The sequence below is a fragment of the Pteropus vampyrus genome, unplaced genomic scaffold (genome assembly GCF_000151845.1).
Source record: "Pteropus vampyrus isolate Shadow unplaced genomic scaffold, Pvam_2.0 Scaffold276, whole genome shotgun sequence".
NCBI classification, from domain to species: domain Eukaryota; kingdom Metazoa; phylum Chordata; class Mammalia; order Chiroptera; family Pteropodidae; genus Pteropus; species Pteropus vampyrus.
The window spans coordinates 802,464-828,004 of NW_011889057.1; the positions used below are offsets into that span (position 1 = coordinate 802,464).

General features: G+C 42.2%; 1 protein-coding gene, 1 long non-coding RNA gene and 1 other non-coding gene across 11 annotated transcripts; 1 reads left to right on the forward strand and 2 right to left on the reverse strand.

The window, feature by feature from the left end:
• Positions 1-3: 3 nt before the first annotated feature.
• On the forward strand, positions 4-17,823 carry RNF41 (ring finger protein 41). 5 transcript variants are annotated; one of them, XM_011375684.2, is made up of 8 exons: positions 8-192; positions 1,341-1,474; positions 2,854-3,038; positions 10,779-10,891; positions 13,961-14,232; positions 14,932-15,067; positions 15,470-15,573; positions 16,447-17,823. In XM_011375684.2, exons 4-8 carry the CDS (start codon positions 10,802-10,804, stop codon positions 16,796-16,798), a joined length of 954 nt encoding a protein of 317 aa, XP_011373986.1. In that variant the 5' UTR covers positions 8-192; positions 1,341-1,474; positions 2,854-3,038; positions 10,779-10,801; the 3' UTR covers positions 16,799-17,823. The 5 variants fall into 5 exon arrangements, with proteins under 5 accessions (XP_011373984.1, XP_023376574.1, XP_011373986.1 ...); XM_011375685.2 differs by lacking the exon at positions 8-192 and adding an exon at positions 213-361; XM_011375682.2 differs by lacking the exon at positions 1,341-1,474 and having other exon boundaries at positions 4-192.
• LOC105302584 lies at positions 9,161-25,491 on the reverse strand. 5 transcript variants are annotated; one of them, XR_002776361.1, is made up of 5 exons: positions 24,964-25,488; positions 22,867-23,080; positions 20,693-20,744; positions 15,361-15,538; positions 9,161-9,285 (listed from the first exon to the last, which is right to left on the reverse strand). It is a non-coding gene; the product is annotated as an uncharacterized LOC105302584 (long non-coding RNA). The 5 variants fall into 5 exon arrangements; XR_002776360.1 differs by having other exon boundaries at positions 9,161-9,296; positions 24,964-25,487; XR_896832.2 differs by lacking the exon at positions 9,161-9,285 and having other exon boundaries at positions 15,237-15,538; positions 20,693-20,765; positions 24,964-25,491.
• Positions 24,777-24,858, reverse strand: TRNAS-CGA. Its single transcript has one exon. It is a non-coding gene; the product is annotated as a tRNA-Ser (tRNA).
• Positions 25,492-25,541: the final 50 nt, after the last annotated feature.

Sequence of the window (25,541 nt, forward strand, 5' to 3'; positions counted from 1 at the left end):
GCGTAGCAGCAGTGGGCGGGGCAAAGGGCTGTCTAACACGGCGACGAGTGGTCGGAATCTTCCTCCCTCTCCTTTCCTTCCCTTTCCCCTCCCAGGAAAGGCTGGGACACGGCACCGGGACTGTTCCGTGGCCGCTGCGGCTTCAGCTCCAGCCGCGCTGGTGTACGGAGAGTTCAGACCGCTTCCAGGGCGGTGCGTACTGCGCCTGCGCGGGCTCCCACCAAAAAGAGGGTGTGGGGAGGGAGGAGGCGATGCCCCAAGGGGATTGGGGCGGGGGTTCGAGATTTTGGAGGTCAAGATTAAGGATGGAAGTAAAGATGAAAAATGGAGGAAGGGAGCAGCAATAAGGAGGACTTGGGAGGTGAGAAAGGGGCGCTGGAGGGTGGGTTATTGGGGCGGTCCACTGAAGTAGGGAAGCCTTAAAAAATGCTGGAGGGGGCCTGGCTTGTCTGGAGGACGGAGAGGAGGGGACATGGGGGGGACAACGTGGTGTTTAAATGGGCAATGATTGACGGGGTGGGAGGAGAAGAAGGGAACATTCTGAGGACCATCCTCTGCAGGGGCGGCGGTGAACCTGAACCCTCCGCCTCCAATCGCCATAGCTTGGCTCCTATTCCATGCCTTGTCTTTGGCAGCCTTGTCTTGCTCTTCCATTCCTTCCCCCTTCTCCCCCTCCCACCCCTCCATGAAGGAATCTCACATTCCTTACATCCCTGCCCTGGATTTGCGGCCAAGCCCACTTTGCAGGGTTCACACACTAGAAAGCTTTTCCCAACCCCAGAGGTGGGGGAAATTGAGGAGTAGGAGGAGTGGGGGCTGAAGAAGGAACGGAAAGCTAAGAGGGGTAAGGGTGTTTTTCCCGAGGGTCTGACATCTTCTCCCTTCAGAAACCGACTTCACTCCTAATAGCAAAGTGGCTGTTAATGAGACCACTGAGCCACTCACTGTTCTTGGGAACTGGGCTGTGATAGTGACAGTCTAATCCCTTCCTATACAGGTGGTTTTAGAGTCTGACATTGCTGGCTGAAGTTTTCCCCCAAAGAAGAATGGGGTAGACTAGTGGTAGGGAGTCTGAGTGATGCAATAATGTTACTACCCAGTCTGTCCAGCTGACTTTGTGGCTGGGCCTAGTTCCCAGTAATTGAAAAGAAGGAACAACGTTCTTTCAAGCATTTCCTCACTGGCCCTCAGTACTCTAAATTTATTTTGTTTTCTATCACTACAAATACCTTACCTGAGAATCACAGTATTCAGTATGCTTTCACATTTCTTACGTCATTTGACTTTTCAGGACAGTATATAAGGTAGATAAGGCAAGTGTCATTCTCCTTACTTGACAGGTGAAGAAATGAGAAACTACATGTCTTGCTAAAAGTCATACACTTGGCAAAGCTGGGACCAGAACCCAAGTCTCCTGACTCCTGGTCCTCTCAGTTGAAAAATCCTGTTTTGTTCTGGCCAAGGGATCATTGAGGTAGGATTGATTTTCCCAGCATGAGCAGCTATTTGCTTTCTGAGTCTGGAAATTGTTACTGGAAGAAGACAGAGCAGAGCAATAGCACTGGTTCCTGGTAGCATTTTTTTGAGTATGGGGGCATATGCCACGCTGTTGGGAAATAGGGTATTGTCAAAATGGAGGAAATATTATACTCTCCTCTGTATTATAGATGGGGGAGAAACATATCAGCTTACCCCTGCCCCCCCACCACCACAGGGAAGAGAAAGTATTTCTAACATTGCACCTTTATCTCTGATTAGTTCAGAAATGTCACACTAAATGTATTGTGGCCGATAAGCATAGGAAACTAATGAGTATGTGTACACCATACTCAGAAGATGAAACGGTCCGTTTTATGTATAAAAATCATCATCCTATTCCTTCCTAACACAGCCCTTAATCTATTGATAGACATGTAATGGTGAGGAAAGGAATTTGAATGGTTGCTCTTCTGCATAGTATACGAAGTCTTGTCTCCCTCTACTTGGTTCCATCCTTTTAATTATGAGAGTCTGGTCAGCCTACATCCAGTCTTCCCAGGTGCCCATTCTGGAACAATTTTCTGATTCATTGCCTCTTAATTTTTTTTTAAAAACCTGATCCCCTCAGGAATGTTTCTTCACTTAGGAAGTTGAATTGCACCTGTACCAACATTCTCATGAAATAGTATTTTCCAATTGTAGGACCAGAATTTCTTTTTACATGAAATAATTTATGCAAAAGCACTTTGGAAACATGAAAGCATCATATTGTGCACGTACGGTATCATGGATCTAGGCATTTTATAACCACAGTTTTAGAATCATTGACATTACTGGTAGTTGTATATACAGAATAACTAATCTTTGTCTACTTCGAACAGCTCCCTGTCTCTACCTTTCTTCATGTCCCTTTCTCTCCCCCTTTCAGCTATATTTGAATCTCCTACCAGCAGTCCCCAATCTTTTTGGCACCAGAGACCGGTGCTCCTATGAGAATCTAATGCCTGATGATCTGAGGTGGAGCTGAAGTGGTGATGCTAGCGCTGGGGAGCAGCTGCAAATACAGATGAAGCTTTGCTCACTTGCCCACAGCTCACCTCCTGTGCAGCCCAGTTCCTAACAGGTCACATGGACCAATACTGGTCCACAGCCCGGGGGTTGGGGACCCCTGGCCTAGACCATGCGTGTAATTCCCTGGCTAGTGATCTCGGTCCGTAGAGGGGAGTCTCGTATGCTTAGCACAGAAACCTGTAGTCATTAATGTAATTGTCTAATCTTCCCTAACCAACTGCCAGATCCGAGTCTGTCCAGTCTCACTGCCAAGTGGAGGTAGTTCCCTTGACTCACCTTTTTCTTCCTTGTTCCTATTAATAGAGTGCTCCTGATTGTGACATCACATTCATCCCCTTGGCGATGGAGTTTGTCACTAGGAAGGAAGACTCAGTTGAAGAATAGCCAACAGGATGGGTTACTGGGAGCGTCTCCTGAGTGGCACTGGTTGGAAGCATCAGGGGGTTGGAGCCTTGTGAACAGGGAACCTGCCCCCCAACACTTGGAAGGTAAAGAGCCTTGATTTGGAATCCCACTTCAGCCTTCAACCCTCTTCTCTGCCAATCTGGGTTCCTTCTGCTCTTAAAAACTTAATTCTTAAAACTCTTTTCTGCAGAAAGCTTTCCATGATTAACCCACATCAATCTGTTCTTCACATATTTATGTTTTACATTAGTTACTAACTTTTACTTGGTATATTGCTTAGTAAATTTTATGTCTTTTTATGTGTTTTATATGCTGTATACTCACTCATTGGGCTCAAGCCTACACCTTAGTTTGAGGACAAGGATTGTGTTTTCTGTTTCTTTTACATGTTTCTCCTGGCAAAGGGGCTGGGTATATAGGATGAAGATGAGATTTAAGGTAATCACACAAATAGTGCTTGGTGCTGGTGACCAAGTGGTAGGTCCTTGCTCGCCTTTGAGGCCTGGTAGGCTTCCTTTTAGGTGTTAGATGAATTCTTGAAGAATTTTATACCCTCTGGATCCTTTGGAAAGTGAATTCATTAAAAAGTACTAAGGAAGCCTAATTTTATAATCCCTTGTAATAAATCCAGTATGGATCACAGCATTCTGGAATTGAACAGAACCTTAGAGGCAAGGTAGCCCACCCCCTCATCTCACAGGTGAGGAAACTGAGTTCTTAAGAACTCAGTTCTCCAAGAGGAGATGTGACTTCAGTCTAAGGATTCTACTGCTTAAATAAAAAAGACAACTTTCTTTCACTTAAAAAATCAAGAGAGTTGCCTACGGAGAGCAAAGACTGTGTTAAAGCCAGAACACCTTTTATAACATAGTTTTATATGCTGAATCTTAGAATCATGGGACTTGTAGAGCACCATAGAGGTTAAGTATTCCAGGATGCTTCATTTCATGTGGACTAAGGGAATTGAGGTCCAGAGAGGTTAAGTAACTTGCCTAAGGTCACACATTTGGTCAGTAATGGAGCTAGAACTGGAACTCAGGTTTCTGGATTTTTGACTCAGTTTTCTTTTTCTCCAGACCTATTCCTTCATTGTGAGGCAGGGAGATGATGAAATGTTTTAGGGATAACTGTAAGACCCTTCACCAGCTAATTTCTTCACTAGATTGAAGTTCCTAAGAGTCACCTGTTTCCTTATACTTGGGCGAGTTATGGGGCCTTTTCCCTTTGTGTCTGGTGGTTTGAAGTAATTGAGGCTGGAAATTCCTAAGCCCTCTGCACATCTGTTGTATTCAGGGCAGAGAGAAGAATTAGAAGGGAGACTATAGCACATATACCTGGCTTTTACAGACTTTATGCTTTTGCCAAGAATTGGTGACAGCATGTCCAGTTACCCTAAAATACAAATTATGAGTTGGAGTGGCTTCTCTAATGTTTCTATTTGAGTATGTGGAAGTGCACGTGAATGTACATGATTTGCACATTTGTGCATGGGTTCAGAAAACCCCAAATAAGAAAGGATAAATATCTGGGTTCTTTTATGAACAATCTGTTTTGAATTCCTAGCCCTCTCTAGGGCTAGACCAGAGAAAACAACTGTAACAGTATGTTAAAAGGGTGTAAGAAGGGGTCCGATGAAGCCCTTGCATTTTTATAATAATGCTGACCAGGAATAGAAAGAGAGACCCCAATGTAACAGTGAGGAAGGAAAGGAACATAAAACCTGGTTTGGTTCTGACTTGCAGATTAGCAGGTGGGGAATGCACTTTCAGTTTGAGTTCAGGATGTTCAGATCAGGGAGGCTGGCAGAATGCCTTTAAGCTTGAAGAGACACCTCAGTGCTACTTTAATTCAGCTCCCCAATGTGAGTAAAACCTTCCAAGGCCATTTCCTATTGCATAGCTCAAGAAGAATATCAAGGAAACTGTGCTTCTGGTGGTTGTAGTCACTGGCTGTAACTCTTGAGGTCTCTGTGGTTTCAATTTTATTAAGGCTTCTGCCCCAGGGCAGTGAGCTGTGCATCCTTGTGAGGCATCCCCCTTGGGATGATATCTTGCCCTTGTGTTAGCCCCATGATAATGTTGGGAGTCCCAGAGAGTAGAGATATAGTCAAGGAGTCTAGCCTATCAGTTCGACTATCTGCCTGGCGGCAGGGCAAGGTAGGGCAAGGAGCTGGCTTCCAAGGTATAAAACTATTTCAACATTTGTTTCTCATAGGTGACAAATAGAGAATACCTAATCATATGAGAAATCTAAATTTCCCCATAATTCTTGAGGCCTGCACCCCTGAAAGAATGCATTTTGAGGAGGGTAGATAAAACAGGCACTCTCTAAGCAGATAAAGGTTGGGGATGGGGTTAATTTGGAAAGAACAATGCCCAGCATCTCTGCAATTTTATAAACCACGACTTTATGGTGGGAAGCTTGCAGCTTGCAGCTCCTAACCGTGGCTGGTGGCTTCACACATCCTCTGGCCATCTCTGCACCAACTGAGGCAAGTTCTCTGCTGTTTGTTTTGGGGAAGTGGAATATCCTGAGACACCATTAGTTAAGTTTTCAGAATTTGTATTCCTCCTTAAGACATTATTGTTAGCACTGATTTAAAATGAAAGTGCAGCGAAGCATAGTACAAACTCTAGGCCAGTTTTCTACATTGCCCATGGCAACAGGGAATAAAGGATAATCTTTTAATTTTGCTCCTTGCTCTAAAGATAACTGATTTTTTAAAATTAAATCTTGCAGAAATATATAACCTAGATCAAAAGAATAATGATAGTATCTAGATTTCGAAAATGTGTACACTACATATATTACTTATTACTTTTTGAATTGTTTTATAAAAATGAGACCATACTATACATAATGTTTTTTGTAATTTGCGTTTTTCAGTTTGCGAGGCATTTAACCACATTGGTTAAAAGCTTAGGTTCTGAAGCCACTCTGCCTCGGTTTAAATCCGGCTGAACCACTTGTTACTTACATGATTTTGGACAAATTTTTTAACTTCTGCGCATCTCTTACTCATCTGTAAATTATGGATAATGACAGTTTCCACCTCATAGAGTAATTCATAGATTGTTGTAAGAATTAGATGAGTTAATATACAAGAAATGCTTAGAATAGTGCCTAGCGTATAATAGTGCTCAATAAAAGTTGACTTCATTATTATTTAATTGTATAAGTAAAATATGATTATTGTAGAAAAAGTAGAAAAAACAATAAAGCAAAACTGAGTGAAAAGTATTAAAAGTATATACTTAGAGACAGCTTTTCTGATACATATCCTTCTAGATGCTATCCAATATAAATGTGTACATACATAAATATAAATATACTTTTTAACAAAAATGGCACTATAGCATATATAACATGCATAAATGTTATTTTATTTATTATGCAAATAACACATACATTAAAATAATTTAAACAAATTATTAATAAAGAAATATGTCTAAGTCATATTAATGCTATATGGTGTCCCATTTTATAAATGTAAGGAATTCTACTGCATATTTGTGGTACTACTGATATTGTTGTTGTTATAAACAATGCTTAGATAAACAACCTGGTATATTGTTTTTATGCCCTTGTGTAATTATTTCCTTAGGCTAAGTTCCTGGAAGTGGGAGTGCTAGGTCAAAAGGTATATACTTTTTGCGGACAGTTGCTGTTTTTTTGTTGTGATTCAGTTTGATCAATTTTTTCTTGCAAGAGTACATTTTTTCCAGACCTTGTTATAGTATGTGACGTATAATTTATTCACATTAAGTGAATATTTTGGACATGTTTTTTGTTTTAACCTTAATATTTTCTTTCACAATTTAGGATAATTACAGATTTCTTTCTTTATTGGATTAGTGAATACACACACATGGAAAATCTTTTTAAAAGGCACAAAGGGATAATTAAGGAAATTAAAATTTTTCTCCTATCTCTTTTTCCTTCGCTACTCCCTCCTCAGCGGCAACCACTATTGGCAATTTCCTCTGTGTCCTTATGAAGAGTTCCATGTATATGTAAGCATATACACATACATATTGTTTTTTTGTACTTGTTGTGGCATACTTTATATATACTATTCTATACCTTAGTTGTTTTTTTTTTTTCTTAACAGCATTTCTTAATAGTCTTTTCACACCTGATACATTTTAAAGGCAGCAATGATTTTTTTTCTTGTGATTAATTTTATAGCTATTGTAGAGAAACCAAATTACAATTGTTTACTTAATTAAGGTAGGTGTTGTGGTTAGCAGTTCAACAGATGAATTATAGATATTTGGGGATTTTTTGCTTTCATGCAGAAGCTGTCTGAGATAGTTCTCCTTCTTGACTTTTTCTCTTGCCCCTGCCCCTTCCCCTTCCTTTTAGCCCTGTGTGTTTGTTCGGACTATGAGAGTGGCAGTAGCTGTCATTTAGAACAGAACTAACCAGTCTTAGGTTGCATTAATTGAAGTAGAGAGGAAAGGTGCTAATAGTCCCATTCTGTCCATATTAGTCCACATGTGGAGCTCTGGGTACCCCGTTTTAGAGGGACATAGGCATTCTAGAATGCTATGAGAGAAGTGAGTCTGGGCTCTCATCTGTGCTCTTGCACCTTATCTTGACCTTTCCGAGGAGTATCTAAGCACAGGATGACTAACTGTTGGGTACTGTTGAGAAGATTCCTACCGCGGGATTTTGTAAAACTGGATGATGATCTCTTTATGGTGCATTCTAACTCTGAAGGCAAAAATAAGACTGTCTTAACCAGGTCAATAGGGAAAACTTCCAGGTGTGATCAAATTATCATCTTTTATTCCTGTACTTCAAAAGTAAAAGCATTCCTGTATTTTTTATTCTCAAGTCATTTCTAAATTAAAAAAAAAATATTTTCCATATTTGTAGAAGACTAAAGTTGAATTATGATTTTTAAAAATATATACTCAATAAAGTATTTGGTAATTAAAAATAGAAGAAAAACATCCTTAGTCCTACACCCAAATAAACCACTGTTAATATTTTCGATATTTCATTCTGGTCACTTTTTATATATGGATTATTTATAAATATAAGTTTTTAAACATACCTGTATTCAATTTTGTATCCTACTTTTTTACTTATTATTATATCTTGTTATTGCATATTCTCCATAAACATCATTTAAAATATATATATTATTCCATCAAATGGGCTTATATTACCATAACCATCTAACTGTACCTCTATCGTTCATGTAAACGAATAAGTGACCATTTGTTTTTTTAAAGTTTCCTGGTATGATTTTTATTTTTATTTATTTCCTGGTGTAATTTTAAAAAACCTATCTGGACCTCTTTTTGTACCATTCTTCTTTCCTTCCTGATTTAGAGATGTCCCTCTTCCTGTTTAACATAATTCCAGATCACCTCCCTACCTACTGCTACCTCGGTGACCAGATTCTCTCCTGTGTTTATCTTTCCCTCTTTACCAGTGCTTTCCTCTTAGTACATCAAACATGCTCAAGCTTTTCTCATCATGAAGAAAAACACCCCCAACACAACCCACTTCCTTAACCTCCTGTCTTCCTCTAGATAGTTCTTTCTCTTTCCCTTCCTTTGAAATCAAGCTTTTGACTAATTATCTTTAGTTCCTGTCTCTCTGTCCCACCTCCTGTTCACTTTGAACCACTGCAGTCTGGCTTTCACTTCCAATAGCCAGGCCAGAGTGGTTGACAGTGACAATTTCAGAGGGATTGTTAGTAAACCCGAGGCCCTGAACTTTAAGGCCTTAGAGATAGAGTAACAAGTATATAGAGAAATGGTGGTGATGGAGGTCATTGTAATTTTAGCAGTGTCACAGGGTATCATTGTTCCTATTTAAAATGGGTAAAGAAAGATAAGTTCCAAAGGGAGCCTTGTGATTTCTTGTATCCATTAGCTTGTGTATTAATCAGAATTTTTATCAGTTGAGAGAGACAGAACCCCAGCTCAAACCAGCCTAAACATAATAGAGAATTTATTGGTTCATGTAACAGATGTTCGAAAGCTGATTATGGCTTTAGGCATGGCTGAATCCAGGACCTCAAATGATCTCATCCACAGTTGGTCTTTCAGCTTCACTTTCTTCATTATTGGCTTTACTCTATAAGCAGGCTGTCTTCATTAATAGTAGAGATGGTCGCAACCACTGTGGATTGGCAGCCCTTGTATCAGGTGCCCATCTTTGATCCAATTAGCCCACCAGTTGGGTTGTACATCCAACCAGCTATGCAGCCTCATGGGAAAGAGCTTCCCTTGAAAGCTCCAGTAGAAGTCCCAGGTATCACTCTCTGTCTTGGGTTGGGTCACATGTCTGCTAGGAGCCAGGGTATGATTACTAAAGGAAAACTGTGGAAAAGTAAGTTTGGTAAAATAGTAGATGTCCACTATACCCTAGTTGCTGGGAAGCTCCCAGTTAAAGGAACATTTAAATATACCAAACATTTTACTGATTTGTAAGGAACTGTGCTTGGTGCTATACTAGATGTGACTGCTCTTAAAGAATTTTTAAATCAAGTAGGAGAAATTAGATGTATATATAAATAATGGTTACCATGATGTGTTGAGTGCCTACTGTGTGCCAGTAGGCACTTTGCTAAATGTTTTATATGCATTATCTCTTTGAGGACAACTCTGTGAAAGTCACTTCTATTATTTTTTATACTCACTTTTATCTCCTTATAAAAAACCACTTAGGCTTAGGAAGTTTACATAGCCTTCCCAAAGTCACACAGCTAATGAGTAGAACTGGGGAGAATCCAGTCAGTTTTGACTCAATCCAGTGCTATACTTTACCTGGCACTTGACCTATCAAGTCCTCTTTGCATCTTACCCATCCCTCATCCTTTTAAATTCAATAATTTGATTGTAAATTCCTGATAACCATCTAATCGACTCAGCTCATCTTTTCCAGGACATCATAGTTGATGTCTAGTTTGTGGATTGGCAGCCCTTGTATCAGATGCCCATCTTTGATCCAATTAGCCCACCAGTTGGCCATCCACATAACAGGTTCAGTCACTGTTCAGTGACCCAAAGAAGGGGCATGGCAGCCCCACTGCTCTTTGAGTCCTTGCTCTCATGAACCTCCCTCCTTCTTTATCTCTGCTACCACCACTTAAGTTCAGATTCCTACCATCTCTCTCCTGCCTAGATGTTCTTCCTGTCTCCAATCTCACCCCTGTTGACAGAGTGATTTAAAAGGGAACTTTTATCCAGTCATTCCATTTAAGTCTTTCAGTGGCTTCCTGTAGCCTTCAGGATAAAGTCCAAATTCCTTATATAAGACTTCTCAGGGCCTGACTCTTGCTTGCCTCTCCAGCTTTGTATCTAGATGCTCCCTTCCTTGCACTCTTCAGGTCAGCTTTTTCTGAACCACTTAGAATTCTGGAAACCCATCTCATGCTCTCTTACTTCTGGGCCTTTGGCTATGCTATTTCATGTGCCTGAAACCCTAATGCTGACTTGCCCTCCTCCCCAACACCTAGTAACTCTTGCTTGTCCTATTGGTGACATCTAGAAAACTTCTCAAAATCACCCTCACTTTTCAGCCTCGGTTAGGTATCTACATCTCTTGCTTTCATAATGCCCTGTGCTTACTCTATCAAAGCATTTATCACTTCATATTTTAAATATATGCTTATAAAATATCTTCTCCCATTAGAATTAAGTTTCTTGGGTCAGCTTTTTTCCCCCAAATGACTGGCATATAGTAGCCTCTCAACAAGTAATTGTTGGACGAATGCATGGATCTTGGCAATGAGTTCAAGCTGGCACATGTTTGTAGGCTTCATCTGAACTGGCCTCTTTTTCCTATGTTGTTCCTTCCAGGACCTGGGTTTTAGTGATGAGACATGGGGTATGATGTAACCCGTTTCCAGGGGGATGTTGACGAAGATCTTATTTGTCCTATTTGCAGTGGAGTCTTGGAGGAGCCAGTCCAGGTGAGTTGGTCTGATGGCAGGTTTGTTGGGGCAATATGGCAGTGGAGTTAGTAGAAAATATTCATAGGTCATGGGACCAATGGGAAAATCACTGTGTTCTGGCTCCCGGTGTTCCCCGCCACCCACACATACAATAGAGATTTGGTATAGAGGAGCAGTGGTGACTACGAGAGGAATAGGGTGTTGCAGAGTCTGTCTAGAAGTGGATGCCACAGAAGTCCAGTGCTTCAGATTTTCTTCTGAGGTCACTCTGAGATTTTTCTACTGTAAAATGGTCATCTGTTTATTTCTGTCTTTTGACAGTAGCTTGGGAACTTCCTTTCCTCTGCAGGGGCTCTGCCTAGGTTGTCTTCCTACCCATGATTAAACTTCTGGACTCTCCTGATGAGTTCTCTCTGCATTTTGATTAAGTAGTATTTTAGGTAAGCAGCCAGTCTCCCTGCAGGCCTCTTCTGCCTTTCCACTGTTTAACAAATAGGAAATGGGGACCTGTATGTACTGACCTATTTTCCTGTGATTTATTGGAAAAACCAATTTTTGATGCAGCCATGTACTCTGCATTTGATGTGAAACTGCCACCTTCAGTAGGTCATTTCTCTACCAGCCTTACCAGACCAGAGTCAGTTGTATCTTCCTGGGGCAGGCAGAGGAGCTCATGTTTAATAGGCAAGTATAATGTGTGAGATTAATTCTTAACAATTTTATTCCTGGGACATCCTCTTCATGGACCTTATTGCCTGCACTCTATAAATATCAATTTCCTGGCTAGCTAGAGAATCCCATTTTCCAAACCAGGACAGCAGTCAATGAAGTCTCTGGCCCTTCCTCCACTCACTGCTTATATAATTTACTACATTCCAACTCCTCTTGATCCTTTGAGTTCGTTCTTACTCTCCAGTTTCAACCACTTAAAGGAGCATAGATGCCTGAGCGGAATGAAAATCCACCTGTATTCCTGTAGACCTAGATCTCTCCCCTGTCTAGGCTTTCGCAGCCTACTGCCATTAGAAGCAGATAGGCTGGATGTGGAGCTGTCCTGGTAGTGTCAAGAGGTCATGGGGTGTGTCGTTTCCCTCCCCATCTTGGCAGGACCCTGTCTGTTTTCTGGCACTATCATTTGAGATGAGTCACATGTAGAGAGGTCAGTGGTGTTTGGCGACTGACTGTCAGAAGCTGTCCCCCACCCCTCAGAGTTTACCTTCTGAAGAACAGGCCAGGCAGACCTAGTGATGCCAGGTTACTAGCTACATTTCCAAGGGTAGAAGGCTCCTGCTGTGGATGCTGATTTCCTCACATCATATTTATTTGTTTTTTGGATAGGTAATAAATTCACATGGTTCAGAAATCAAAATAGTATAATCAGATATACAGTGAGAACTTTTCCATTCTTGTCCCAGTCCACCTAATCCCCCCATAGATAACTATTAGTTTATTTCGTATCTCTCCAGTATATATGTGGGCAGATACAAGAAAGTATGAGTATGTATTATATGTATTTGCCAACCTTTTATACTTACATGATAGGTAATACTTTCTATCTATTTCTACAGGGGCAGCAAGTCTAGATAGAATTGTCACAAAAGAGGTGACAGTTGAACTGAGTGAGATCTGAATGAGATGGGACCATTCATGCTCAGATTTAGAGGAAGAGCATTTTGGGCAAAGAGGAGCAGCAAAAGCGAAGGTCCTGAGGCAGGAATGAGCCGGGTATAGACAAGAACAGAAAGAAAGCCCAAAAGGCCTGAACACAGTGATGGGTGGTTGGTGTAAGGTGAGAGGGCAGAAGCATAGGGCCAGATCAAACAGAATGTTATAGATCCTGAGTAGGTATTTCGATTTATTTTAAAAATCAATGGGAAGCCATTGTAAAGTTTTAAACAGGGGAGTAGTGATGTGATCTAGTCTGCATTTTTAAATGATCACTCTCACTGCAGAATGTAGAATGGATTATAAAGGGGCAAGGTAGAAGTAAGGAAACCAGTTAGAAGACATATTTAATAATATAGGTGAGAGATGATTGCTTGAACTGGGTTAGCGGCTATGGAGATGAGGAAAAGTAGACAAAGATTTTTTGGACTTAGGGTTCATAAGACTTTGGAAAGACTCAAACGTCTTTGAGTGAAAAATAAAAATCTACTGACAGTTGGATTAGTGATAATGGGAATAGCTTCTTTACAAAGCCTTCTATGTTTCAGTCTTTGGTGTCTGTGAGCATCTTGAGGGCAGAAACTGTCTTTTTTTGACCTACTCTCCTAGCAAAGACTTTAGGATGTAGTAAGCACTTCATTCATTCATCAGTATTTATTAAGTACCTACTACTGTGTTTGTTCCATGCTAGAGGCCAAGGAATCCTCTCTTTGGGGATTAACTTTAGAGGTTATCTCAGTTATCAAGGAAGTAGGCTGAAATACAATTTTTATGAAACTGAAAAAAATGTGATTCTACAAAAAACCAACCCTGTTTTGGTGGGCAGGCCTGGCCATTGGAACTCAAGGCAAAGCAGCCCTTATAAAATAAGAACTTGGGCCCACAGAGAGAGGACTCTTAACCTCTCACCAAGAGTTCTGGGCTTTCTTGTTTTGTTTTGTTTTCTTACATTGAACTTTTGCCAGTAAATCTCTTCCCCGCTCCCTTCTCCTTATCCTTCAAGACCCATAGTGAATTCTGACCTCTCCATAAACATCTGCCCCGATTGACCTAGCTTGGAATGATCTCACCCTTCTCTGGATTTCTTTGGCAATTATTGTGTCTGCCATCCAGTTGGCAGTTAATAATCGACTGCCTTATGCCATCTCTCCTACTGACCTGGAATATTATTTATATCTTATTGATATATAACTTTTTGTCTGTCTTATGTAACAATCCATTTCGATTCTTGAGCACAGGAGACACACATGAAGCTTGTCCCCCACAATTCCTTGCTCATAGTGCAGCTATATTTTGCTGTGACCCCAGGGACCTCTAGTCCTGGAAGCTGCCCAAAGGCTTGATTGGCTTTGCGAGTTATCATAGCCAGGCTCTTAGCTCCTGCTAATTCTCTTGTGCCCTTTTGCCCTGCTCTCCCTCTAGGCACCTCATTGTGAGCATGCTTTCTGCAACGCCTGCATCACCCAGTGGTTCTCTCAGCAGCAGACATGTCCGGTGGACCGTAGCGTTGTGACGGTCGCCCACCTGCGCCCAGTACCTCGGATCATGCGGAACATGTTGTCAAAGCTGCAGATTGCCTGCGACAACGCTGTTTTTGGCTGCAGTGCTATTGTCCGGCTTGACAACCTCATGTCTCACCTCAGCGACTGTGAGCACAACCCAAAACGGCCTGTGACCTGTGAACAGGGCTGCGGGTGAGAGTCCTTCCCTTCCGCCCCACATGGATGAGGGCCTTCCCATTTATATCCGTCTCTGGATTCCCTGCTCGCTGGCTGAGCAGGTCTCCTGTGCATGTAGGCAAGGAGTGTTCTTGGCCTCCCTCTCTGACTTTCTGCCTCAAGAGCTCACTTTCATGCTGCTTTTCCAACTATGATCTTTTTGCTCTTCAATATGGGAAGGGTGACAGCAATTCACCAATCTGCATGATAACACTAAAAACTGATTTGCTTTTATTCTTCCCTTTCAATCCAGTATTATTTTCTCTTTGTAAGACTGACTGCTCTAATTTCCAGCCTTCTCATATTTCCTCTTGCCCTATTTTTTTCTTCTTTGGAGTGTGAAATATTTGATTAAATACTGATAGCTAGTGCTGTGAATCTAGAGCTTCTCAGGAATGAGTGCATAGACAGAATCTGTTGGAGGAAAGGAGAGCCATGTGGTAGATTAAACACTGTCTTAGAGAAGGAAAGAAGCCTAGAGAAAGTAGATAGCAAAAGGGTGAGGGGGGAGCTAGGGAGGAGGAAATGAAGAGAATAAACAAGAGGGAGAAACCTGAAGTTAGAAATGAATATTAGAAATTTGGGGTAGGAGAAAACCCTCTCAGCAAGTTTTTCTGCCTATTCCCACGTGTCCCATTGAATGCTCCTGTTCTTTTTTCCCACCCTGGGCGGTAGCCTGGAGATGCCCAAAGATGAGCTGCCAAACCACAACTGCATTAAGCACCTGCGCTCAGTGGTACAGCAGCAGCAGACACGCATCGCAGAGCTGGAGAAAACCTCAGCTGAACACAAACACCAGCTGGCGGAGCAGGTAGGGCCCAAAGAACATGGAGAAAAACATGTCCCTAATATGCAAATAACTGCATGTCTGCAGGTTATAAGCACCATGAGAGCCGCAGATCTGTGCCTGTGCACCTGACTGAGTGGATACTCTTCCTGTGGCTTAGTAGAGAATCAGATTGGAGCTCTTCTCCCTTCTCTTCATCTCAATGTTATTCATTCACCAAACATTTATCAAATGTCTTGTTTGTGAAGGTACTTTGCTAAGCACTGAAGATACAGCTATAAATGAAACAATCACATCCCTGTTTTCATGAAGCTTACAGTCGGTTGTTCCTCCAGTCTCTCAGTTGCCCTCATTCTCAGGTAGACTTTTGTCTGTTAATCTGCTTTCTGCCTTAACCATCACCCTGATTCTCTTTCCCTCCAACAGAAGCGAGACATCCAGCTGCTGAAGGCATACATGCGTGCAATCCGCAGTGTGAACCCCAATCTTCAGAACCTGGAGGAGACAATTGAATACAATGAGATCCTAGAGTGAGTGTCACTCAGGATATGGAGTTACTCCATGTCCTGGCGCCGAGCCTTGAAAGGAGGAAGAGCAGGGGAGTGGCAAAAGGAGGGTAATAGGAGGGCTGGGGCCACCAGTTTTCAGATGTTGGGATGAAGGACAGGGGCAGAAGGGACAAGGATAACCTTTAGCTCCAGTATAGGGTCTCTTATTCTTTTGGGTGAATGGAATGGAAGCTTAATTACCCAAGGATGCAATTTCTCCAGAATTAGGTGAGTACCCACGTGTACAAAGCCCTGTATTAAAGGCAGTGGAGTGCTAGGAAGGCCAAAAAGAAATAGAAGATACAATTCCTATCTTCAGGTAGCTTACAATCCAGAGAGGAAGAGAATGTGTAAATCCAGGAAAGTGATCTAAAAATGAGGCAAAAATGCAGTGAAGTAAACAAGTGAAGTCCAAGATCCCTTTCAGTTCTGGAGTCCTACACATTTCATAGGCGAAACTGTTGATGGTGAACAAATATATATAGTGCAAATATACTGTGGGACACAGTCTAGAGGAACAAGGGCTTCACTGAATAAGTATTTGTTGAGTACTTAGTATGTGCCAGGCACTATATGTGCTAAGTATTGGGATTTTTAAGAAAACTAACAGGGACCCTACACTCGTGGAGTTTAATCTGGTGAGTAACATGTAATTCAGATGGGACCACCTAGGGAAAGAGTAGGAATTTCTGAGCCAGTGATGGAAGGGAGTGAGGGAGAGAAGGGGGAAGGAAGGAAGGAAGGAAGAATAGGGTTAAGCTTAGTACAGAGCGGGTGGTTGTTCCCATTAGGGGAAGAAGCCATGCAAAGAAAGGGGATGAGCTGGAATGACCACCTCCAACCCCCTCCACACAGGTGGGTGAATTCTCTGCAGCCAGCAAGAGTGACCCGTTGGGGAGGGATGATCTCGACCCCAGATGCTGTACTCCAGGCTGTAATCAAGCGCTCCCTGGTGGAGAGTGGCTGTCCTGCCTCTATTGTCAATGAGCTGATTGAAAATGCCCACGAGCGGAGCTGGCCCCAGGGTCTGGCTACACTAGAGACAAGACAGATGAACCGGCGGTACTATGAGAACTACGTGGCCAAGCGCATCCCTGGCAAGCAGGCTGTTGTCGTGATGGCCTGTGAAAACCAGCATATGGGTGATGACATGGTGCAGGAACCGGGGCTTGTCATGATATTTGCGCATGGCGTGGAAGAGATATAGATCTCAGCGGGCTGTCAGGAAGAGATGGAAATCAGAAAATCTCATCACTCCAGTAGCTGGGCCCTGAGTCCTCTCCACTGTCCTTAATATTGTGGCGTACACTTGAGCCACACATCTCCCTCCTCTTCTGGCACTGAAGGGCCCTGGGGCACTTCGCTTAGCCTTTCAGGTGGGAAACCCAGATCCCTTCCTTTTGCCTAATTACTTCCCCTAAGATGTCTGTAAATTTTCACTCTGGTTGGGAAAGTCCCTACCTCTATATCTATTTCCCTGCCTAGGGTTCCTGGTTCCAGATATTTTCAGAAAGCACAAAATATTCATTTTCTCTAGAGGATCAGGATGGAGTGAGGAGACTTTAATCATTCTCTCCTCCAAAACCAGGGAATCTGAGCAGGCAGGCCTGTTGACTAAACATCTTTCAGAGAACAGCTCTGGGGAACAGACATCTTAAAGAATTGTTAAGAGTGGAACAGGGTAGAACCAAAGCCCTAGAGATAAATAATGAGGCCAGTAACTGGCCATCACTGATGGTCCCTAGGGGAAGACTGGACCTCTGTGCCAAGCAATACCTTGTTTAGCCCACCTTACAGGTGCAAGCTCCCGCTGGTTCTGCAGGTGTGCAGGTTGGGATGCTGAAATTTTCCAGATGAGCTCTTTCCTACACTTTCTCTTAATTAGGGAATGACAGGAGTGGGGGTAGGGGGTTAGTCTGTTGGGGTGAATATGCTTAGCAAGAAGCAGCTCTCTGGCTTTTGCTGAAATTGGGTAGGCACTGCCTCTGTGGCACAGGCCTAATAGTTCCATAGACCCCTCTCCAGCCCTGTGATTGTAACTAATTTTGATAATTTCCTTTGGCCATTGTTACTTGTTTATATTTTACTCCTTCCCTCCCACTTTTTTTTTTTTTAAGAATGGCCTAGTTATGGCTACCCCATGTTTCCAGCCCTGCCACATTGTTGGCAATTTAATTTATTTACTTTTTTTTTAAAGAAAGGAAAAAGAAAAAAAATTAACAAAACTTAAAACTTTTCTTTTGCTGTTCCTATGGTGGGGATTCTGGATAGGGTGGGATGGGTGGGGTCTATTTTATATTTTTCCCTTTCAGCACAACCTTTGGCTTTAATATAGGAAAGGCCAAGGGAGTCCTTGGCTGAACTTATGTCTGCCCTAACCCTCCATAACCCCATCTGAGATGAGGAGCTTCCTCTATTTCAGTGATGGCTGTGACAGTCCAACATTGATGCCTCTGCCCTCTGGAGAAGTTTCTGACCCTTCCAGGGTCACTGACCCCCCAAGGTTCCTGACCCTTCCAGGGTCACTTTTATTAATTTTGAAGAAATCCCCCATCCCATTTTCTTGGAGATATATAGCTGGGTTCTAAGCTATACTAAGCAAGGTGGGATAGAAATTATGTCTTTGTCTTTTGAGTACAGGCTGTGCTCTGTCTCACCCATGCTCTCTAAGGTGATTGGTAGACTAAGAGAAGGGGAGGGGTAGTGGCTGTGGATATTCTAATATGCAGGTGGGAGTGGGGTTTAAGAGAGATGCCCATATAACAGCTTCCCTTCTTTTTGGAGTGTTATTTCAGGCCAGCTTGCTGTAGGTCTGGGTAGTAGGGTCATGGATCCACTGGGATTGGAGTGGAAGGATACAGCTCGAAGGGAGTAAGGAGCAGTCATATGTTCCAGCTCCAGGACATTGTGCTCAGGAATTTGAAAACGCTGCTATAATCTGGTTACTGCATTTCTTCTGTTTCCCATTGCCCCTGCCCGCCTTACTAAGGCCCATACCCTCCTATCATCACCTTCAGATGGAGCCAGGAAGCTCAGTTAAGGCTTCCCCACCCTTTGCACTAGTGTCTCTGCAGGTTGCTGGTTGTGTTATATGTGCTGTTCCAAGGTATCGACTGCACTAATAAATCTTTCACTCAACTCTCTAAATTCTTAATTCAATATCACTCCCCTTCTTTTGAAGGTTTCTTTTCTGCTTTGGCCTTTTTCTCACCTTAAATCTCCTTACTTCTTCCTTGGTTTGTAACCTACTCTTGTCTTGGAAATAACCTATTTCAGGAGGTTGTCTGCAAGTAATGGGCATGTCACATCTTCTTTGCCTTGTGTGCCCTCCTAAGTTCTTCCTTCCTGTTTTCTATTCTGTAGCAGCCAACACTCTGTCTCCAGTGGTCTGAACTGTGTTCTTCCAGGGTGCCTGTGCCCCAAATTCCATGTCTTGCCTAAGTGCTCCTGGGTTTTTGGGACACTTTCCACAAAAGATAAGCACACACCTTTCTCCCTTGTCCCACCTTTCCCTGGGAATCTAGGATTCCATTGCAGGCAGGGAAGCCTCTACGCCCCAATGTCTCAGTTTAACCAGGAAAGTTAACCAGAGTAAAGGAACCCGGAACGACTACCTGCTGTGGTTATCAAACCTGGATAAACCCTTTTTTTGCTGCCACCTTCTTCCAGTCATGAAAAAAAGAAAACATTCTTTCCTCCCAGAACTATATTTTAAATTGATGTTGAGCATTTATCACGCACCTAAGGTAAACCTAATAGTATTCTAGATAGTCTAGCAGGGTTAAAAGGTATAAGGGCATTCTTGTGCCGCCTGAGTCGTCTACACGTTCATACCCACAAGGTCTGATTCTAAAATGAAGATGAACACATCACAATAGAGAGCATAAGGGCAATATATACACTCTAGTGATACCAATAGTGCTTTTTTTTTTTTTTTTTGTATTCAAAATTACTTTCAGAACCTACTGCTCATTCTTTTGAATGTCATGAATAGTACCAAATCTTCTTTTTAGGGTAGGTTTGGTTTTTAGAAACAACAGTCATTGTTTTATAAGGAACTCACTAGGGTGGGGATGAAGGAGTAACAAAATGGCACCTACCTTCAAAGACTGACTGGCTCCATAATGGAGATGAGTATATGATAAGACATAATAAATGTGGTAAGTGGATTTACAAGCAATATGTAAGCAAGGGGGCAGATAAAGCCACTAATTCTGATGGGTACCAGGAAAGACTTTTTCAGAAGTATTTGTTCTACGGCAAACTACAGCTTGCATCCTGCTGTCTACTTTTGAAAAGTTATTTTGGAACACAGCCATTTTTATGTGTTGTCTATGGCTGCTTTTAGATTACAACAGCAAAGTTGAGTAGTTGACAGAGCTATGAGAGCCTAAAATATTTGCTATTTGATTCTTTATAGAAAGTTTGTCAACTCATTCTAGACTTGAAAGGTCAGGAGAGTGGGCAGGGAAATGCAGAGGGTCAGTTGGTTTAATTTTTTACTTCAGTGTATAGATTTGAAAAATTAGAACATTTTATTCATTGCCAAAATTATAAGCACTTAAAATTAATAATATGTCCTTAATCTAATATAAACCTATATTCACATTTCCAATTGTCCCAGGAAAAGTACTTGTAGAGCTATTTTTTATCCAACGCTGGATCCGATCCGGGAACCATACTTAACAGGGAATTTGTACTTTAGTTTTCTAGATAAGTTTTTGAGAAGTGACTTCTAACTCATGATTCTAGTAGCAGTGGGAAGACAGTGAAAATTGGTGACATTAGTAAGCTTTGCAGTAATTCATTCAAGAGAAAATTTGAGTTAGAAGTAGAGCAGGAAGGGAGGATAATAGACAGGGAGAAAAACTGATAGGCCTTAGTAATTGATTAAATTCACTCAGCCAACATTTATAGCACACCTGTCATATGCCAGATGAGCTAGGCATTTGAGATACACAAATAATAAACAAGTCTTTAAAGGAATTTGCAGCTTAGTAGATGCACTTGAACAAATAATGGGGGATACAGAATAGTATGTTACTAATAGATAAGGACTAAGTACAATGTACAACAAGAAGGAAAGGGGTCAACTACTTACCTAACAGGACACAGGAGGGAACGCTTCTCAGAAGAATCATTGGAGCGGAGTTCTGAAGAGGATCAGATATTGGCTGTGAGTAAAGGGGGTAACAGCCAGATTGAACATTTACTATTCTATGTATTAACTATCTAGTCATCCTAACTTTATCAGAATGCACTATTATCATCTCCACTTCTCCATTTTCTATGTAGGAAAACTGAGACAAAGGACATAATTCACACAGCAATTAGAACTGGGTTTTTAACCCAGAAAGTCATTCCAGAGCCTGAGCTCATAACCACTGCACTTAACAAGGGGCACATTACCAAAGATGAGTCACAGATAGACAGGTTTCTAGTGTGTGTGAATGAGAAGACAGTGTCATTAACCTGAATAGGGAGGAGAGGCTGAGCAGGTTTCAGGGGTGAAGTAGTGAGCTCATGTGGGGAACATTGGGTTGGAAGTACCTCCACATAGAAGTGTTTAGCTAGTAAATGGAAATGTGAATCTAGAGCTTACTACCAAGAAGTTAAGGTTAAAGATGTGGATTTGGGAGTTATCTGCCCAGAGGTGATCAAGAAATTCTAGGAATTAATGTAAACATAAAGGAGAGAACAGGAAGAAGGCTAAGAATGGGACCTGGGGGAATTCCACAAGTAATCTAGAACAAAATCTGGAAAATAGATTAAATGATAAAGTTGGCTAATGTGTCAGCTTTTTAAAAAAGCAATTATGAAGTAATGAATCATTTAAATGCGGCTCATAACTAGCTGTGAAGGAGTTCCAGAAATGTTTTGTACAATGACAGCATTCCTGAAATAAGCGTCAGTTGAGATCATTTCAGCTCAAGTCTTCTGATGATTTTTGCTTTACTGGATAAACTGCAGAGATCCAAACATTTGGAACAAGTCAACAACTTGCAAGGGGATAATATTAAGTTCTTGTGTGTTAGATTCCCCTACATTAGCTTTTTAGTCACATAAAATAAATTTTTATTATGATCCGAGAATTTGTAGCTTTGATCATTAGAGTGGCATTGGCTAGTTGTTGGTTATAAGGTAAAAGAGCTTCCCGAGAGAGAAGGAACAAGGCTGTTACAGGGAAATGCCTAGCCTGATTAAATTGGGGTATCTTAACAAGGATTAAAAAAAAAGGGTGATTTAGGCAGGGTATATTGATAATAGGAGCATGCATTTGATGAGATGGAGCGTTGAAGTTCCTGGATGGGAATAAATACAATGAAAGTAGTGTTGTAGAGATTTAAATATGGTGAAACTGCAAGACCATTGGAGAAAAAATGTCAGACAATTCTTAAGGTTAGAAACTGGATGGAATTGAGAAAAGTAGAAATATGGAAAAAAGTTTAAAGGAAGAAAAGTTTTGTTTGTGTTTTAGGTGACAGGTTAGCTATGCAGATATATAGACAGTTGGAGATACAGGACTGTGGTTTGACTGAGAGGCCATGCCTGGAATGGTGGCTTGGGGTTTTTGTCTTGGAGGAAGGAAAAGAATGAAGCTTTGGTAGAATTCCACAGAAGGAGAAAAACATGAGATGGAGAAACAGTGTTCCAAGAGAAAAAAGAGTACAGTGTCTCTGAAACAAATTAAGAAATCAATGATTTCAAACAGCAAAGGTTTCTACCACAGAGTATTAAGATAATATGGAGCTGGAGGCATAGGGTATACATTTTATTCAAAAAATAAAAGGAAGTAGAAGACTGTGGTTTGGAAGTGTTGAGTGAAGGTGTAGTTTTGTTCTGAATGAACGGCTGATCCAGTGGAGTAGAATTTGAACATGTTGAGGAAGGTTATTTATGGAAAGTTCCTTAGGAGGTTGGAATGAGTGGGATTGCAAGACTAGATGGAGAAGGTAACTTAAGGGCAGGTAGATGAGCAAAGCCAAATACTGAACCAGAAACTAAAGAATACCAGTGAGTAGAATGTAATAAATATGTAAGAATGACGGGGTGTGCTGATCATACAACACAAAGAGAGAGGATTTGATCATACAACACAAAGAGATAGGACAGGGAAAAGATGAAAGAATTGGAGAATTGGGGTGGGCTGTAGGGATGGTAAACATTTGAAATTATTTACTGTTCATGCAAGTTTGAAGCCTTGGTTTCTCATCTTTGAAAGTTACAAAGGAAGCATTTGAGAGCAAAAGGTAGGATCGCCCAGGTACAACCAACCTCTGCCCGTTTCTCCTTCTCAGTCCAGATCGTCCATTTTGTAAACCTTGGAACTTTCCCTTGACAACAGTTGTTGGTTGCCCTCTGCTGGTTAATACTGGTCTTGGCTCTCCAGATATCTGAAGGCATGTGCAAAATGGGATGGTAGGAAGCTGAGTACTGAGCCAAGTAGATTCTATTACAGTACGTATTTGATCACATCTATGTGTAAGACCTAGTAGAGGAGATACAAATAAAATGCATAGCCTTCACTCCCAAGAAGCTTATAGTCCAGTCTGAGTGAAGATTAAAACATGTACATGTTACTATAAAAACATCCATTTACTCAACAAAATTCCTTTTTTACTGAGCAGCTTATATGTGCCAAGAATTTATATTCTACAGAAGAAAGACTTCATATAATAAAATCAGGGTGTAGGATGTGGTGGTTAGAGAAGACTTCCAGGAGAACTGACACATAAGTAGAGACTAAGAAGAAGGTGAAAATGAGAAAGATTATTGCAGGCAGAAAACAGCATGAACAAACACTGTACCAGGAACTAAAAGAATGCCAGTAGATGTAATGCAGAGAATATGGAAGAGTGGTGAGAGAAAAGAGGACAGGTCATGAAACACCAAAAGCAGCTATGGAAAGGTTTTAAGGTCTCTGACAACGGTGCACATGCTTTAGTGCAGCTTTACATGTGTTAACTCCTGTAGTCCTCACAATTACTCCTATTTCCAAATGAAGGCTCCAGCACGTGGTGGGTCCAGCCTGCACATACCCCTGAGAAAAGTAGATTAAGACATTTAAGGGGTAGAACAAATATACTTTGTTTTTATTTTAATTTTTGCAGAGGCGTGTCAAAGGAGATGCCTTGCATGCAATGTAGTGGATGGTGGTGAGAGCCTGATAGGTTCCAGCTGGGGTAATCAAGAGCCTCAAAGAGGGAAGGGGTAAAAGGATGTCCAGGATGGAAAGTGATCGTGTAGTGGGGAAGGAGGCAGTGATGAGTGTGATCCTGGAAAGAACAGCATAAGGAAAGGTATGAAGGTAGGAAACTCCAAAGTAAAAATGTGTAGAAAGCTCTATGAGTTACCATGAAATCCCCCATCCTTTCAGGATCCTTCCTAGAGAAGATGCTGCTGTGCAAGAAATGAAATACAAAAAGAACATCCTCCACAAATGTCCTAGATATTCCCCACAATCAGTAATTGTGGGATAGGAAGAACTGGATGAAGTGAGTACAGCAGCATGACAGTTTAGAGAAGGGGTTAATTCCCTACCTTGGTTAATACACGGATAATTTAGAACAGTACCTGGCACACAATGTGCACTCAATAAAAAGTGGCAGTTATCTTCCCACACTAGCTCCAGCTAGATCTGCAGTGTTTGTTTCAGTAGGCTACTCCCTCCCTCACTCTGTGGTACCTGAGGGTCACCTCGAGGAAATCCAAACGAGAGAATGCCCTGTTTCCTGGGTCTACATTTGTAATCAAACAAGATGTGACTTCTGGTCATAAAATCCAGAGATGCACTCTTTTCCTAGAAACTTCAATTTCAACTCTTTACAGCACAACAGGCATTTACATTCCTAAACAAAACAAAACCTTTCTTCAAACCCTTTGCTAGTCCCTCCTAAAAGCATGAATCAATGTATGCCAATGGTCTGCTAGCAAACCTGAAGTTACAGAACTCTTAAAGTGCCTTGTATCTTAGTGGCCATTCGGTAGTGTATAAATTAAGCTTCCGCGATCACCCTCACCGCCCCCCCACCTCCCACTCCACCCCATCCCAAATCGGGTGAGACCTTATGGCTTCTCTTTCCGAGGCAGAAATGGCAGTGTAGCAAAGGCACATGTGAAAACAAGGGATTCCCTTTACACTTTCTGAAAGGGTGGGGCGGGGGTGGTGGGCAGAAAAAAACACACGTCACGAACAGGATTCGAACCTGTGCGGGGAAACCCCATTGGATTTCGAGTCCAACGCCTTAACCACTCGGCCACCGTGACTCCCAAAAACCGCGCTCTGCCTCACACTTACAGAAGAGGTCCGCATTGCGGAGAAGCTGGACCCCAAACGCATACTTACACCCTGTGATTCCCCCCACTCCTTACCTCTCCCCTAGGCCACTCAAAGGAAAAGAGAGCGTCCCTGCCCAGCGAAGATTCGGGGTCTCAAGGAGCGCAAAGTATTTAGGAGGCGATGGCGAGGCCTTCAGAGGAAGCAGTTGGAGGAAAGGGGTTGGCCCGGAAGGTGGCGACTAGGGAACTCCTCGGATAAGGAGTGCTGGGACAAGGCGTTAGGGGTGAGAGAGACTCAGGAAGTTTAAACGGGGAACTCCTGGAGTAGGATGAAAGGAAAAAATATCTTGGATAAAAGGGTCTGAGGTTCCCTGGGATCAGGGTCTCGGTAAGGTTAGGAATGTGCAAGGTGACGACCACTCGGAGCTTGGGGCGCCTCGAGCGACGGGGATCCTCTTGGAGTAGAATAGAGAGGTGCCACTTCCCGGGCTAAGAGGCAAAAAGAGAAAAGGATTCGGGTCAGGTCAAGAGCGATCTCAGGAGAGTGGGCGCCCCCTCCAGGAAGGAGCCACCTCCCCAAGGCTCCCTCCGTCGCCGCCGCCGCCGCCCGGGAGGCCGCCCGGCCAGCCGGCAGGGGGCGCTGTGTGGGGCCGGGGCCGGCCTAGGCAGCG

What these genes read in the sequence shown, in the direction of transcription:
- RNF41 (XM_011375682.2), top strand. Translation starts at nt 10,802, where the DNA reads ATGGGGTATGATGTAACCCGTTTCCAGGGGGATGTTGACGAAGATCTT. An exon ending in TCTTGGAGGAGCCAGTCCAG is followed by an intron (nt 10,892 to 13,960) that starts GTGAGTTGGTCT and finishes CTCTCCCTCTAG; the next exon opens with GCACCTCATTGTGAGCATGC. An exon ending in ACCTGTGAACAGGGCTGCGG is followed by an intron (nt 14,233 to 14,931) that starts GTGAGAGTCCTT and finishes CCTGGGCGGTAG; the next exon opens with CCTGGAGATGCCCAAAGATG.